This window comes from Quercus suber, unplaced genomic scaffold, assembly GCF_002906115.3.
Source record: "Quercus suber isolate HL8 unplaced genomic scaffold, Cork oak 2.0 scaffold_20, whole genome shotgun sequence".
Taxonomy (NCBI): domain Eukaryota; kingdom Viridiplantae; phylum Streptophyta; class Magnoliopsida; order Fagales; family Fagaceae; genus Quercus; species Quercus suber.
In genome coordinates, this window is record NW_027069485.1 from 441,761 (window position 1) to 458,198 (window position 16,438).

The 16,438-nt window shown below is 33.6% G+C and overlaps 1 protein-coding gene across 2 annotated transcripts; it reads right to left on the bottom strand.

Moving 5' to 3' along the window:
* Nucleotides 1-506: 506 nt before the first annotated feature.
* On the bottom strand, nt 507-16,199 carry LOC112022754 (alpha-glucan water dikinase 2). Of its 2 annotated transcripts, none has more exons than XM_065762579.1 (24): nt 16,022-16,199; nt 15,607-15,738; nt 14,697-14,785; nt 14,034-14,168; nt 12,306-12,468; nt 12,134-12,223; nt 11,571-11,756; nt 10,532-10,594; nt 10,368-10,409; nt 10,124-10,183; nt 9,889-10,038; nt 9,702-9,785; nt 7,801-7,974; nt 7,543-7,649; nt 7,162-7,375; nt 6,903-7,006; nt 6,693-6,822; nt 6,096-6,221; nt 5,737-5,847; nt 5,188-5,286; nt 2,228-2,401; nt 2,062-2,154; nt 1,802-1,917; nt 507-841 (listed from the first exon to the last, which is right to left on the bottom strand). In XM_065762579.1, the coding sequence occupies exons 1-24, from the start codon at nt 16,190-16,192 to the stop codon at nt 637-639; spliced, it is 3,018 nt and encodes a 1,005-aa protein (XP_065618651.1). In that variant the 5' UTR covers nt 16,193-16,199; the 3' UTR covers nt 507-636. The 2 variants fall into 2 exon arrangements, with proteins under 2 accessions (XP_065618651.1, XP_065618645.1); XM_065762573.1 differs by having other exon boundaries at nt 9,889-10,041.
* Nucleotides 16,200-16,438: the final 239 nt, after the last annotated feature.

Consider the following 16,438-nt stretch of genomic DNA (forward strand, 5'->3'; position numbering starts at 1 on the left):
TCAAAGAAAGGGTCCGAGTAAAATTCAACATCAAAGAAAGGGTGTGAGTAGACCCCCTAAACATACACAACAAACTGCAACCCATATCAAGTAAGTGAGGACTTGACCAAGAGACCTCAAAGAAACTTGGGCCTCACAATGAAAGTTAGTCCTCCAGTTCAAAAATCAACCAAAAAATAATAAAAGAAAGAGCAGCTGTCCTCGGTGGGCCAAATTTACTTCAATCATTGACAATTTAGAGAGGTCATTGTTTTCCTATCGAAAAAAGAAAGGTCACTGTTTTCATTAAAACTTTTTCAACATTTTATAAATGAAACAATTCTCACAATATGAGTGAATTATGCATACTTTATAATGTATTTAATAAGAGATGCAGGAAGGAACCATTCCATGTCTATTTTCTTTTCCTTTTCCCTTTTTTTTTTCTTCTTTCTACACGTTCTAACAAAATGATTGCAAAGTGCAAACACCTCTATAATATCCCATTTCACGGTTAATGACAAAAATTAAGTCACATCCATCCAAATATTGAACAACTGAAGGAACTTGAAGTATTTATTATATCAGTGGGATGGAAATTTTATCTAAAAAATTTCAAGACAAATAGATTGAAACATCATGTTCATTTACTAAAACCTAGATTTGTGGCCTTGTCTGAACCACATATATTATTCCATCTTTTACCACCCCTTCAATGTCCTGAGGACGACCATAAAGGCCTTCTATGATTTTTCCTGCCTCTGCAATTTTTGAGAAAAGTGAGACTTGGAAAGCTTTATCAACTACCAACCGATCCTTGGAGTAGTCTAACACAACTTCCTCCTCTTTATCCATTACTATGCTGCAATAAGTTCTTAGACACATTAGAATGCATCATTAAAGGAAGAGAATCAAAGAAACAATATTTTCACACCCCAAATCAGATTGTATTTATGAGAAAGTCTGCAGTTTTGTAACAACTCCTAACATGCCATCATGTTGTTGCATGGACAAAGTTGTCTTGTTATTTCATTTATTTATTGTATATATGCAACATCTAAAATAACAAAATTGAGCCTTTGTGTGTTGTGATATGGTGTGACATTTTACAATACACTGCCAAGAATTTAACGGTGAAGGATCTGCAATTCTGCATGTAGTTAAACTAGTTGTGATAACATTCAAATACCTGGGGGTGCACATCTGAATTACTAAATTGGTATCCACCTAGGGGGCCATCTAGGCTAATATAAATGCAATGTGATCATAACCATGATACTCCCTCTATCCTATATTGTTAATCCTATTTAGAAATCCAATATTGTTAGGCAACATCATTTAATGAACTGTGTTTCAAATAAAGATGTATAAGTTTCCAAAATAAGTTTCCTTAATTTAGACTCTAGCGAGAATATTGACTTTTTAAAATAAAGGGTAAGTTGGGAAAGTTATCAATATTATGCTTACTGACTTTTCAAAGAGGAACATATTTTGGGATATCCCAAAATAGAATAGAGGACCAACAATATGCGATGGAGGGAGTACTGGATAGCAAAACCACTTCACCATACCAATTTGGAGGATAATGCAAATGCATTGAGATCCTAACCATCATATTGGATAGTGGAAACACTTCATCATACCAAATTGGGGATGACTTAGCCAGTTCCATTTAGAAATTTTTTTTGAGTTGTCCAACCCTCAAGATAGGTTCAACAAGTACGTCTCATTCTAATACTAACACAGCCAGTCCATGACTCAAGGAGATGAAGTTTTCATCTCATTGTTATAATGGTCTCTTAAATCCAACTTCATTACTAACCTGTCATAAAGCCCAGCACCTGCATATCCTTCCAGGTCCTCACCATTCGAGTCTGATCTGAATATAACAGACTGCTTACTATATAACCCTGTTAACTTGCTTGGGTAGCCAATGACCTGAAAGTCAGATTCATATAATGTCCATCTTATAAATAAATTTGATAGGCTTGCAGTAATTGAGACTATAGTCAATTTCAGAAATGAAGAGTTTGTGCAGGCAAATGGAGCATAGAGATGGGAATAAGGGAAGGTTGACTGTACAATAGGAGACATTAGATTGGTCTTCTTGGTAATGAAGCTCATGGCGCGTCCAGGATATGCACCCACCAAAGTCTCTCCCAGGCCCTTCACAATCTGTTTTGCAGCAACAAAGAAGGATGAAATAAATGCCAATCGATTGGTTTAAGATCTAAAAGGCAAGGCATACCTCAGTATAAATCTCTGAGGTGTCTCCTGATAAGGGGTTCTTTGTGTGTATCACAAAAGCATAATCGGCACATATAATTTCTTGAACCAATACAGCCATGCAAAGATTTCCATGATCCAACTTGGCTTTCTTGCAACTAACATATGCTCTTTCATTCCACTTTGAAGCCCAAACCTACAGTGTACATGAGAAAAAAGCTGTTTATGTGGAAAGAGTTTCCTGTCACAGACACTTCTAGTACTAGCAACAAATGGTAATCTCGCATGAAATGCAATCTTATGATACAATCTTATCTAATAAGGAATTTGCACATTTATATTTGATCATTTGACAAAAGGGGCTTGCAATTTCTGTTTTTATAGAAGTAACAGTCTATTATTGATAACTTTAAAGGGAAATTTTTTGACTAAAAAAGACTCTATTTGGTGCTTAAAAAAAAGATTCTATATCTGCCATTGGAAAAAAAATCACTTCACTTTTGCATTACAATCAATAAGACAGAACTATCTGCATTTTTCAAGATTGTGAGAAACTCCTCTAGTGACCTAACATATCTTTTACTTTGGGGGCTTGAACACCTAGAATTTTTTTGAATTCCATGTCTCTTTAACCTAAAATTCTTAGATTCTAAATAGCCTCAAATTTTCAATAGTTTTAATAAGTAATGTACTATGACAAATGCATCATGCTAAAGATTTAGACCTTATACATGCACATAGGCCGGAAGCAGTCATGTGACTCCATCCTAAAACACATTGTGATATATCTATTCATATTTGGTCACTGCCAGTTCATATAAATTTCTCAAAAGTCATGACTTACTTCAAAGCATTTTTTTCACATTATGTCTAGAAAACTTCTGTTGTTACATCTTTGTAATAGAACATTATACTTTATGTTTCTAAATGAACTAGTCGAAAACCTGTGCAATGCACGGGAAAACTTTACCTAAAAGTATATTAGTCTCAAGCTTTGTATAAAAAGTATAATTAAATTATATTGATCTCAAACTGAAACAATATATACTATAGAAAACTTAAAAAAATAAAGTTTGGTGTGTATCTAACTAAAAGTTTCTGCCATCCTCTTCAGTTTCTACTATGAGATACCAAAATTATTTTTGCATCATAGATTTTATGTCAAATATTTGTGGCTAAAATCGTATAAATTGTTCAGATTTTCAGAAAGGACAAATGCTATTAGAATCTATTACCACATTATCTCAATTGTTTGTCAAAATCTGAACTTATGATCATCTTTATGCTTATAATGGACCTACCACTTTCATGCATTTGTGTAAAAAAAAAAAAAAAAAAAACCCTGCAATTCGAAGGAACACAAATAGTTTGATCCAACTTGTTATGAATTTCTCAATCGGTTGTAGGAGCATATCAAAAGTCGTTAGCAAATTGGTTTTCATACCTAGTACCATAGCATCACAGATGAATCAAAATTTAATATGAATATAGTTAAATGCAATATGACCATTGGTGACTATGCCATATCACATAGGATTTGACTTTTTCTTTAACACAAAAAATTCTTAAGGTACTTTCGAAGTATAGTAAAATAATGTTCTCTCCTCTCACATTCATGATGGACCTCACTATGAATTTAAAGAGTGGACCCTATCATAAATAAGATAAGGGAGAACTATTCATCGTGCTCTAGGAGTACTTAAGAATTACTCCTATAACACAGTAAGAGAAGTACTCGTTATCTTAGTAGAGAATCCTTTTGATGTGTAGCCCATCGGTAATACTGAATATTATCTTCAATTTGGGGAATCCAAAAGAGAGAGAGAGAGAGAGAGAGAGAGAGAGAGAGAGAGAGAGAGAGAGAAGAGAGTGGTGGGATTGTTGAGGTTAGACTATACATTTCCTTTTTATTTTTAAATTTTTAGAGTGATTGTATATCTTCCTTGACCATACATATCCATTTGTTTACACAAAATGGCTGAATTAAGACTTGAAAAATGAGTAGTAACGTTGGTTTGGTTAGATAGGATCAGTGAATCCGAACTACAAACCGTTGTTTGTAAAGAAGTTGAAAAGTGTGTGTAGTCTAAAAGGAAGCTTGTACGAAGGAAGAGAGCTTCTAAGTGAGTCAGGGTCTTGGCTTTCAAGTTTTCATCTATGCACGGGGGAGGAGAAAGAGAGTTTGTAATTGGGTTTGGGTCTAGCCTTTCATCTACACATGGAAAATGATCAAGCTTATGTCATAATATGCAAGGGAATAAAAGGGCTTAGGCTTTTTATAAGGTTTGGTTTAATTTTCAACAACAGCCCATCTTTTAGATAATAGTAAAAAGAAGTTAACGTGATTTTTTTGGGTAAAAGTAAAAACAACTTAATGAGAAGAGGTTAAAAAGTCTAAATACAATATTAGAGCACCACATGGCAGGAGCTCATGCACTCTCACGTGAGGCCTCTACTTTTATATATATATATATATATTGATTTACTTTTCCAATAGCTATAACAGACTTCACAGCTAACAAAGTAGCAATCCTCCTTTGATTCTGGAGTATGTTTAAAATGTCACCAGAAAGAATTTGTCTAATATGTCCACTGATGAGATCACATAAAAACATGATATGTAAAATTCTTGGGCGTGAATAAATTTTTTGTATGGAGCATTAAGTAAACAAGCCATTAACTTCTGAAACTGGGAAGTAGAATGTCAGGGACATGAAATTGCAACGATGAAATTGCCTGTCATCATTCTTTTTTAATAATTTGATACATAAAGCTAAAAATAAAATAGAGCCACTGGATCTGTAAATACACATGATTGATATTTTAGCAAAAAAAAGGGAAATAGAAAACACATGATTGATAAATTATGCTCAAAATATTGTGAAAGTCTGCTAAAAATAAAATAGAGCCAAAAGATCAGTAAAAAGCACATGATTGGTATATTATGTTTTTATATAGTGAGAGTATTCTGAACACTGATACCTTCTTTATTGCTTGCCAAGCATGATGCCACCTCTCCTCGCCTTCATCACCAGGCCATGGCATTCTTGAACTTCTCATTTTGCTCTTAAGTTCATAGGTCTTCCAAGAATTTCAAAAAGAGTGGAGCATATACAATTAAGTTTAGAAAATGAGCGAATATGCTTTCTTCATAAAATGCTGATATACAAGTTTATTTCAGAAGCAAATTTATCATAATTATAAACTCCACACATTCATATGACTGAGGTTAAGATGGATGCCTGTTGCCTAGGAGACAGTGTTGCATTTCACTTAGTTATGAGGACTATATTCCCAAGGCAATTAGAACATAAAATGCATGAAAAAGGTCAACAGAGGAAATAAAGCCAAGTTGTACTTCATCTAAATCATAGTGATTAAGCTATAAGATATGGATTTATCTAATCAATAACTTGAATTTCAAAATAAGTATCTATTACAGATTCATAAAGCAGCATTATTCAAAGAGTACCATAGCCAACAAGCAACCATAAAACAGTGGAAAGAGATATGACAAAGCATAATAATTACCAAAGATAAAGGAGCATTCATTTGTAGAACAGATTCCCGTACTGCTTGAAGTTTCGAAAGGTCACTGTGATTTACAAATTTCATGAACTGAGCAATCTTATTTGCTATATCCTGAAAGTAAACAAACACAAAAGGAATAATTTATGGGAACCAAATGGAAAAGATACATCTTGAAAAAAAGAACTTTTAAAAGAATTGGATCTGTAAATATTCACAATCAAAACTAGTTTTTATAAGAAGATTGAGAAGCCATAAAGACCAGCAGTAGTCTTCTTGGACCTCAACAGAAAATTTGAAGATTGAAAAAAAGTGTCGGAGTTTTATTGTTTTTATAATTGCTATTATAAAATGAGCTATACCTTATTGACATCTTCTGATAGAACAGTCTCAAAGGCTCCAAATGGTAGGGCAACTGACATTGGAATTTTAATCCATGATGGCACCCTTCCTCTCAAAAATTTAGTATTGCAAGATTTTGCACCAACCTTCAAAATAGAATATTTTCAAGACCATTAAAAACTAATCCTATTTTACTCATCTAGATTTCCATTAGAACTCACAAAAATCAATGCGCACGACAACATACTTTGTTAGTCCATTGAATACAAAATTAGTCTAATCATTCAGTGATACCAAATGTAATCAATAAAACAAGAAGTTGCTAGAGTAAAGAGAAACTAGTAATATGCTTCATTTTCAGTTATAAAATAAAAATAATAAAATGAACACACTGATCACGGCATATAATAATTGAAAAGGTATGAGCATTCTTTCCTATGATGCTTCTGCAATATCAATCATTGACCAAACTTGAAGTGAAGCCTTCTTATCAGCTTACAATCAAATAAGCACATAGCTAATTAGATAGGCCATACAAATCTGCTACAGGCATACAGGAAAAGAGTAGATTAAAAAAAAAAAAAAACAAAGCAGTTTGTAAGCTGCCATGAGCATACCATCTCGCTAGTGAACTCCTCAACTGAAACAGCATATTTACCACAGAAAGGCTTCTTTTTAAGGGAGATTCCTCGAGGAATGGAGAAAGAAACAAAAGAATTTTGAGATACATTGAAGCTACTGATGTCACTGCAAGTATACAAGAAACCATGGATTTGGAAGGTAAGGAGGCATAATACATTAATCAAGTAACAACATAAAGGACTTACCTGATAACTAAATTTGTTGACTTCAGACGTATTGATACTGCTTTGCCTTCTTTCAATTTGAGATCTCTAAGAATATTCTGATCAAAGCATGTGGCAAAACATACCTGTATCATGCAACTCTAGTAAGGTGTTACAAAATGGTGTCTGTAGCGAGGCATTTAGATGAGCTTTGCATCTCATATTATATGAAAGCATTTAAAATTTGATTATATGGAAATTTACATTAAAAAATGTGAGAAGTGATGAAAAGATTGTATGCCTTGGAATTTCTTGCTCTAATAGCAACATGAGACAGAACATCTGGCATATCAGGGGTCAGCACAGCAACAACCCCATCTGGAATCTCCTCATTCCCTGTTACTCTGGTCGCAATTATAATGGTTGGTCTTCTATAAACTTTGCTCTGAGTAGTAATTAACTCATTAACAGAAACTATAAAACCACATACTTCCACAGGGCTGATAACCTGCCAACTGTTAGACACAAACTTTAGCACATTGTTTAATTTTAAACCCTACAACAATGAAGCTACACAAAAGAAACCAATAAACTATGATCAGAAGATAAACATTTTGCAGTGGGATCTGGGTACAAGGGTTTATTCAGAGCATATAATGGATGACTAAAAACAAATCATTACCAGCCCACATTTGCAAATTTTCTAACAATGGGGTCAAAATGCTTGATGAGAGAAGACAGAATAGTGGCTGATCCTGCCCTTACTAACTCCTCCGTGAAAATATCTATCTGACAACAGAAATTGTTAGAAGTAAACAAAAGTGTCCTGATCACAAAGACAAGAAGAAAAAGGTCTAATACAATAATTTAGGCATGAAACAAAAACCTTCCATATCAGTTTTATAGTTCAACATATAGTTGGCAAAGTTGTATAACATACCGCCCATTTCTCAACACCTAGCATATTACCAAGGTATTCTGCACTAGGCTGGATCTTTTTCTGGTAATTCTGAGACCTTTCAGAAAGAACTAGTTGTAGTCGATCAAGGACAGCCTTTGTTTGTAATGCCCACTGACCATCATTAGTGTAAAGTTCACACACTCGGTACCAATCCTTTAAAAGAAACAGAACGCCAAATATTTTGAGAGAGGAGTTCCATTAAGCATTAAAACTTCCCCACCAAAAAAAAAAAAAAAAAAAAAAAAAAACTTCAAAATGGATAGCTGAGTCAATTTTTTATTTTTGAGATTTGTAACTGTTTCAACATTCGAGCCAATATAAGCAAAATGCTACTCTATTATAAAATTTTCTTTCCCTCGTGTAAATATTATTTGAATTGCTCGAAGATTAACAGTTAAGAGGCTGCTTCAAGATTCACTTAAAAAAACACTAAACTCAATCTTATTTCATAGCTCGTTAATTTTCAAGCACTGGCCACATACAGGCTATAAATTTGGACTTATAAATCTGCCAAGCACTGGCCATGCGTCACAAATTAACAGATTTCGGGAACCAATCTCAAGGCCAGTCAATCTCAAGGAGATCGCGTACGCAAAGAACTGCGCAAAGCTCTCACCTCTAAAACTCTCTCTGATAATCCCAGTCCTCTCCTTCGCTTCCTCTCTCTACACACTTGCTCTCTCCCTCCGCTACTCTCTCTACCACTTCCACCTCCTCCGCAACCACCACTTGGCGGTGCCAGTGATAAGTGTAGGCAATTTGACGTGGGGTGGCAATTGGAAGGCACCAATGGTCGAGTTCATTGCTCGCTTCTTAATTGATGCAGTTCTTTGCGTTTTTAACACATATGTTAAATTTTGTATCATTTAGATATAATTTACTATATGATTTATAAACCTTTTTTATGCGTAATTTTAGACTACAAAAACTTGCAATTTAAACAATTGATTGATGATATAGCTATTAATCTTTGATTTTCAAAAAAATTTGTAAGTATTAAGGATATAAGAAGAAAATGTAATTTAATGGTGGATTTTCAAAATTCACGTCAAATAAAAATATATTGAGTGAAGTTGTAACCTTAGGCTACAATTAAGGTTGTAACCAAACTTTGTCATTTCAATTTTCTTCTTGTGTATATGTCTATTTGATAATTCAATAGTTCAAGTTGGGGGTTTTGAATCTTAAATGTCTTAATTGGAAATATTAAAAAGTGTCAATTGAATTATAAATTTTTTAGTTTGTTATTATATATTTAATTGTCTCAATTTTGTCCATCAATTTTTAATATCAAATCAATTATGGATGGAAGGATGAAATATAATATACTGATCAATCTAAAGTTTTAAACATTGCAGAATAAAATTTAAATGATCAAATTTATTTTTATTTATAATTTGATACTTACAACAATAAGGGAGGAAAATGTGAATCTTAATAGGTAATATCACAGAACATATCCAAATTAAAATAAAAAATGTAATTTACTATTTAGTCTAATCAACGGGGTGTAAAACTTTTGTTATAACATGGAAGACATCAAATGGAATTAGATTGGCATGGAACTTATAAATATTGACATTTATTTTTAGAGACTTATTTAAAGATGAACACAAATAATTTCAAATATTTACATATGTTATCTGAAAAAAATATTGTTTTAAAAAATACTCATCTTAAAGCTACATTTTCAACCACTTTTGAGTTTTGATACGTTTCAATGGTGTTTTTTTTTTTTTTTTTTTTTTTTTTCNTCAAAAAAAGATTTCCTATGATTTTATATCTCAATAAGCAAAGTATATGCTACACCTTAATCCATACTGATGTCGACAGAAAAGGTCAATGAAGCGTTGACATTGACATGTTACGGAAAGATATACCTTAGTGCAGTAGATAAAATCTTCATTGTTGACTGTTGACAGACATAAACTTTCAAGCACTAAGGACATGAAGAACATTGGCTCCTGCTCATTCATAACAAAGTGAAGCATAAAAATTTTGTTGCATAAAAAAGGCAAATATTAATTTATCCAACAATAAATGTAGAGGTTGCAAAAAGGCTAATACTGGTGGATGTGCGAAGTTTAGATCCTTGAATCCCCTTTCCATACTTGTTCTAACAGCTGAAGCTAAAGCAAGATCAAGGAAAAGTAAATCTTTTAATCTTCCATGAGAAGTGAGCAGAAGGGAACGAAGCTCAATGCGAGATTCCAGTAACTTCTGAAAAAATAATGTCAGACCTTAAATCTTCCTTACAATTCAGACACATAAACTTTAAAAAGTTTTTTAGAAAAAAGATGACCTCCATAAGTGGTCCAATATTTTCATCACCAACATGTGCTTTGACAAAATTCAGGCAGTCCTAAAATTTGACAACAAAGATGAATAAAAGTTACTCCTCATTTACACATTGGATTTAATAGAATATTCACACACGTGCAGACCATGTACAAACAATATGTAGATAGATACACACAAGAATAACAGTCACACAAAGAAAATCTTCTATACATTAGTTGACTAGAAATTTAAAAAAAGACAATCACCTGCAACTTTAGTGACAAACCACCAACAGAATCCACTGGACCCTGAAACACCAGAGGATGAGGTTGTGGGTTGAACGCTTGATGGGTGTGTAACTTTCCATTTTTAAAAAATAAAGCTAAGGTACTGTCCATGAAACTCATCAAACAGCACATAATGTAATTACCTTGACAGAGGAACCCAAACAAGTTTCAATTGCGGATTCAAGGTCAACACCTGAATGAACAGCCTGCAACATGCGATGCAAGTAATAAGAAGTTTACTAACATATGTAGAAAGAAATCTAGAATAAAGAGTCGATAGAAAATTTCCGGTAATACGATTGACTCAATGTATGTCAAATTAAGCACGACCCACATACAACATGGAACCTCCTAACTTAGAGTCATTCAATAGTTTGACTTGAAAGTGGGTTAAGTTAAATCAATTAGGTAAGATAAATATAAAATAAAAACAATATCTCTCAATTATGAAATTGTTCATGTTATGGTTAAATTCTTTCCAATAATTCAATCGAAGCTCCAAAATTGAATTTACAAAAAAAAAAGACTTCCATTGGACCATTCTTCTAGTCATTGAACACGATAAAACAATTTAGCTACCTATTTTTTCTACAAATTCCTTCTTTCTTTCTTTTTTTTTTTTCTTTTCTTTTTTTTCCTTCTAAACTTTAGGAATCGCTAAGTCTCATTTTTTATAAGTGAATAGTCTCTAGTTCTCATGTGAAAAATTTATTTAAAATGTCCCTTCACTGCTAAATTTTATTTCCAATTTTGTCTAATTTTTAAGTGGAATAAATTCCCAAAGTTGTTTACTAAATTCTTAGAATTTTTTAAGAAGAAACTAGCATGGGAACAGAAACCCTAAACCCTAGAGCATAAAATTAATAGACAGCAGTGAAGGACATCATGAATTTGTAATATAATGGGCTCCCCTCAGGTTGTATAGCACCGCATCCATATGAAAAACTTGGTCTGCCATATAATTCATGACAACAGGCAAGCTTGCTAGATGCTATTTGCGTATTAAAGTCATCATCACAACTCAACTTAACATTCTATGAACATGCCTTAAATAGCTATGATTGCTCTATTTGAAAATTTGGTCAAGAACTTCCTCTTAAATCAATACAAACAATTGTTAATTAAACTCAGATAGACAATATCATGAAAATGTTAGTTCATTGTCCAAACTGTGTTGCATACCTTTAATGTCCTCAAGTACGCTGTAAGATCACGGATGAGTCCCTCCTTAGCATCAGTCCTGAAGTGAGGTTCTGACACAATTGGACGGTCATAGCTTGCAAGCTTTTCTTTGCTGAGACCATTTGCGTTTAATGTTTGCCAATAAACATCAATTCTAAAACCACTTCTCACATAATTTAAGAGTGCCTGTTTTGAAAAAAGAAAAAGAAAAAGGAATTCAAAGATCACTTTGCAAATAATCATCACACCTACGCCAACAAGTTCGGGTCTTAGCTTGGATGTTCATTGACTTGGTGCCAACTTATGTCATCCATTTGACTCTTTTGGTTGCCTATGATGTCATCTATTATCAGATATTTTCACTTGGTACAGAATATTGATAAATCAGTATGTTTACCTAACTTATTTAGACAGAACATATAAAAAAGATATAAATTATATAACACATCTAAAGAACATTTGATATTTTTCAATCAAATGCAAGACCCACTACCTGGTCTCTTGATGAATCAATGTATGGTCAGGTATGGGCTTTCTATGACAGAAATCTATGAATTATATACCTCACAAATGATCGCATCATCTGGGCTACTATTATTGTGTAACTTTTGGTGCCATTCCTCCATCATTCCAGTCTTGCAGTCATTATTTCTCTGATGGTGAAAAAACACAGATACATTAGTTAAATGCCAATGCAACATAAGCCATTTATGCAGCAATCACAACAGAATATACCTGAAGCACAAGTATTTCATCACGGATTCTCTGCCCAACATCACCCTGACCTCCACGACCAACACATGTCATTACAAGTCTCACAATTTCCCGATCATTTGGCTGGTTCAAATACATTCTCTGTAGTAAATTGGTAAACTTTTCTTGAGCTTCACTGATTTCACTGTGGATATATTGAATAAAAATGATGTATAAATCAGTTTGTTGTCAAGCAGCGGAAATATTAGGTCTCTGTCTCACCAAACTCAAAAGTTGGGTAAAATACAAATCAGATATGAAGAAAAGAGAAGGGTCCTAATGAAAGATACCACATACAACAATAAGTAAACATATACCAAGCTGTGATGTGGGCATAATTTGGAACTTTATCTAGATGTGCTAAATTTAAAGTGTTTTTATCAATTAAATCTCATTAATTGATGGTGTTAACTCAACTGACCTTAGAAATAATATTTCTTTTATTAAAAACATTCACTTTAAGTAGAAAACAAGCCCTTAAAGTTGAGAAAAGCAATCAAGGATGCTCATGGTGGTACATAACCTGTTGGAACCCCCCCCCCCCCTCTCTCTCTCCAAAAACAAAAACAGAGCGAAAGCAGGGGCTTGTTGGGGCTGAAAGTCCACCTTTTGATTAGGGGATCTAGAGATCCATCTAGGCTCCACCAATAGCTAGAATAAAGATTTATAATTCCCATGTTAAAGTCGCATTGTACCAGGACCATACACTAATAGATGAACAACCCAATCTAACCTTGTCTTCCCAAATGTACACCACTTAGAACATTTTTCAGGAAAACATCTTATGAAATTACATAGACTTAGGGCAGTAACATGGGCATCAAGGTTAAAAATAACGATATATTTTTTATTTTTTTAATTTGCAACATGTGTTTGTCCCCAAAACATGCTTGAGAGATACTCAGATTTAATGTGCTCAACAAGACCAAACATGCGCGCTGCATAGATGAAGTTCATTTTAAATTCGAAGCATGCTGACAAGAATTTCCAAGTGTGCAAGATTTACCTTCAAGGAAAGGGATGTGGAGGCAACCTAAATGGGAGTGGGAAAAAAGTCTATAACTGAAAAATCTAGCAATTAGTTATCTTCCACTATCATTTTAGTTGCATGCAAAGGTTAATTTCCTTTTGGTATTTAGAAGAAATGAAAACTCAAGAAAAAATAATTAATATGGTAATTCTTCCTTGATAGAGGTCAGACCAATGGCAAGTGCCTTCTACTAAAAGTGACAAGTTGCAGATTCAAGACAAGAAATCAGCCTCTCCAAAAAAATAAAAATGGGGTAAGGTTGCGTACCTTCTCCTTTCCCAAACCCCACGAAAAAGGGAGCTTTGGTCATTGGGTACAACCATTTTTAACTCCTTCCTTGATATAATATGATCAAGTTCTAATGACACCAACCTCAAAAATATGATGGTATGGATAGAAATTGACACTTGTATACTCTACATGATATGATGAATATATGAATCCTAGCTATGGGCCACCAGAAGAAAGTGCTCACCTAATAGTGCTTTTAAATTATAGATTCCACCCAACTAAAATTCCAAATCTCGAATGTTTAGTGTTCAAGTAATAGGTTGTTTGTACAAAGTGATGAAAAAAAGAATTATAACTACAAATAGGTAATCCTCAATCAAGGGAAAAGCGTGCTTTACAATACAAAATAATCTTATCAAACAAAAGCTAGGGAAGCATATAACTATTACCGAGGCTTAACATTATAATTTTTGTTCCATGTGAGATGCCTGCATGCCATGAATCTAAACCAGACTAATATACCAATAAGCCCAAGTTCTCCTTCAGCTTTACAAAGCTCCATCAACTCTGTTGCAATGTTGAACCTGCGTCAGGTAAGTCTATAAGCTAGCATATTTTTGGACGAAATTACTGAATATGGGGCAAGATAAAAGTTCTGTTTGCTTTATTGCACTGTCATAACAATTGTCATATTACACATTCCATGCCACATAGGTGGAAGAACAAAGGGGAAGCTAAGAAATAGTTCAATAAAATAACAAATAAATTACCAATTGTCCCAAAAGTTTAAGTTATTAAGAAATGATGAATTTAATCATTTAATCATAATTTTAACACTCCCCTTCACATGTGGGTCCAAAGTCCCTCTTAATAAGTGGGCTCCAACAAGTGGGATTTTTAACATTTTAAATAGGAGGTAGAGTGGAGGCAAGGAATGAACTTAGGATCTTTTGCTCTGATACCATGATAAATTATCGATTGTCCTAAAAACTTATGCTGTTAGAAAATGATGAATTTAATTACTTAACCATAATTCTAACAATAACCATCAGTATACATGTGCAAATAAATATATTCATATTCATTGTAAGACCTTAGGTTCATATCTTAACCTGTGCATCAATGACCTCTCAGCCTCTTTTTCTCTTCTAGATATTTCATCGAGTAACCATCTGACAATTCCATTACCATCCCCATCAATCTGCATTTAAGGAAATTCAGTCTCAAAGACAAACTCTGAAACAAACACAAACTATTCTACAATAAAAGACTGCAAAATTTAGAGTTCCACAACAATGTTTGGCAGATAAAATAGTATTTAACAATGAAACAAAGGAACCTTAACATATGAAATTAGATCAGCATGACAAATAATGAGCAGCTCCAGCCATAGCTAGATTTTTTTAAATGCCATGCCACCTCTAAAATATCCAAAAGGGAAAGAAACAGACCAATTACTGAGGAAAATATTTGTTTACTCATATGTCAAAAGAAAAGATCTTATATATATATATATATATACCAATCCTTCAATCCTCCTAAATTGATAATTTCAAAATATAGCTTCATTGCTCAGTAAATTGGCTAGAGATATACTCCTAAAGCCAAGGGCACCAAGGAAGATAAATTTATTTTTCTCACTTCTGTGCTCATTTACTTTTAATGAGCTTGTAGAAGGTTGGTAATCAATCTTAATACATCAACCAGTGGTTTGTAGCGTGTGAATACCATGCATTGTTTTTTTTTTTAGGGGGGTCGGGGGTCATATAACAAAAAGTGAGATCTGGTCTAAACAAGTGCAAGAAATTCGGCCATAACAGAAACCTCAAATGAAGACAAGCTTTTGATATTATCAGTATTCATTCAGTACACGATAGTCCTATATTTACTAGGCATGATTTTCAAAATTCTAGTTTCCTAAGCTGCATAAGTTGATTCCATGTATAAACCCATTCCCCCATGGCATATAATAATAATAGTGAGAGAAAAGAATAAGTAATCCCTAGAAAAAAAGAGAATTACCTTCCCACTAGCTTTCATTGGTTTCAGGCTGACAAAGAAATTTTTCCCATTATTTTTGATCCAAGATCCACCAGTCCATATCACAAATTGGATACCCACAAAAGTCCTTTTCTGCAAATTAACATCCACAACCTTTTTTTTTTTTTTTTTTAAGGGAAAGGTGGGGAAGACAAAAGAGTTGGTCAGTACAATGCATTAACTTAAAGAACAACAACACAGACAAGCCTTTGTCCAAAATTTTGAGGTTGGTCACATGTATCATTCTCTGCCATTCTATCCTATCCAAAAATTATACACGTTACATCCTTAATTAGCATGTTCTATTTTATTAGTTCTACTAGTGTTAATTAATTTAAACACAAGTGACAGAAACTACGCAAAGTAAATTCATGCAAAATTCCTTGGCATAGATGACCTGAAAGAATCCTTTTCCAGTTGATGTCTCTGTAAAATAAGTTTGACATGCTCCAGAAACCATCTTTGATTTTTCAGGTAACATATCTTGTGGGGGGCCTGCAATCAGTAAGAGAAGCACACTGTGAGATGAAGTAACCTTCATACATAGACTGTGTTGAATAGTTTTCATGTCCTTGCAATTTTATTGACTCATTATTCATATATTACTAACTTGGGAGACAAACTCACCAACCATTCCTCAGGGGACAACTTTGATACGCCCCAGTGAAGCACTGCAGAACCTTTCATGTTTGTAGCAACCAAAATGTGATAGTCACCCCAAACAACTTTTAGAAGGACCTGTATATGCTCATGAATTGACAAGTCAAAGAAAAATTTCTTTTTCAAAAGTCATAGCGATTGTTGAACTGGCTTA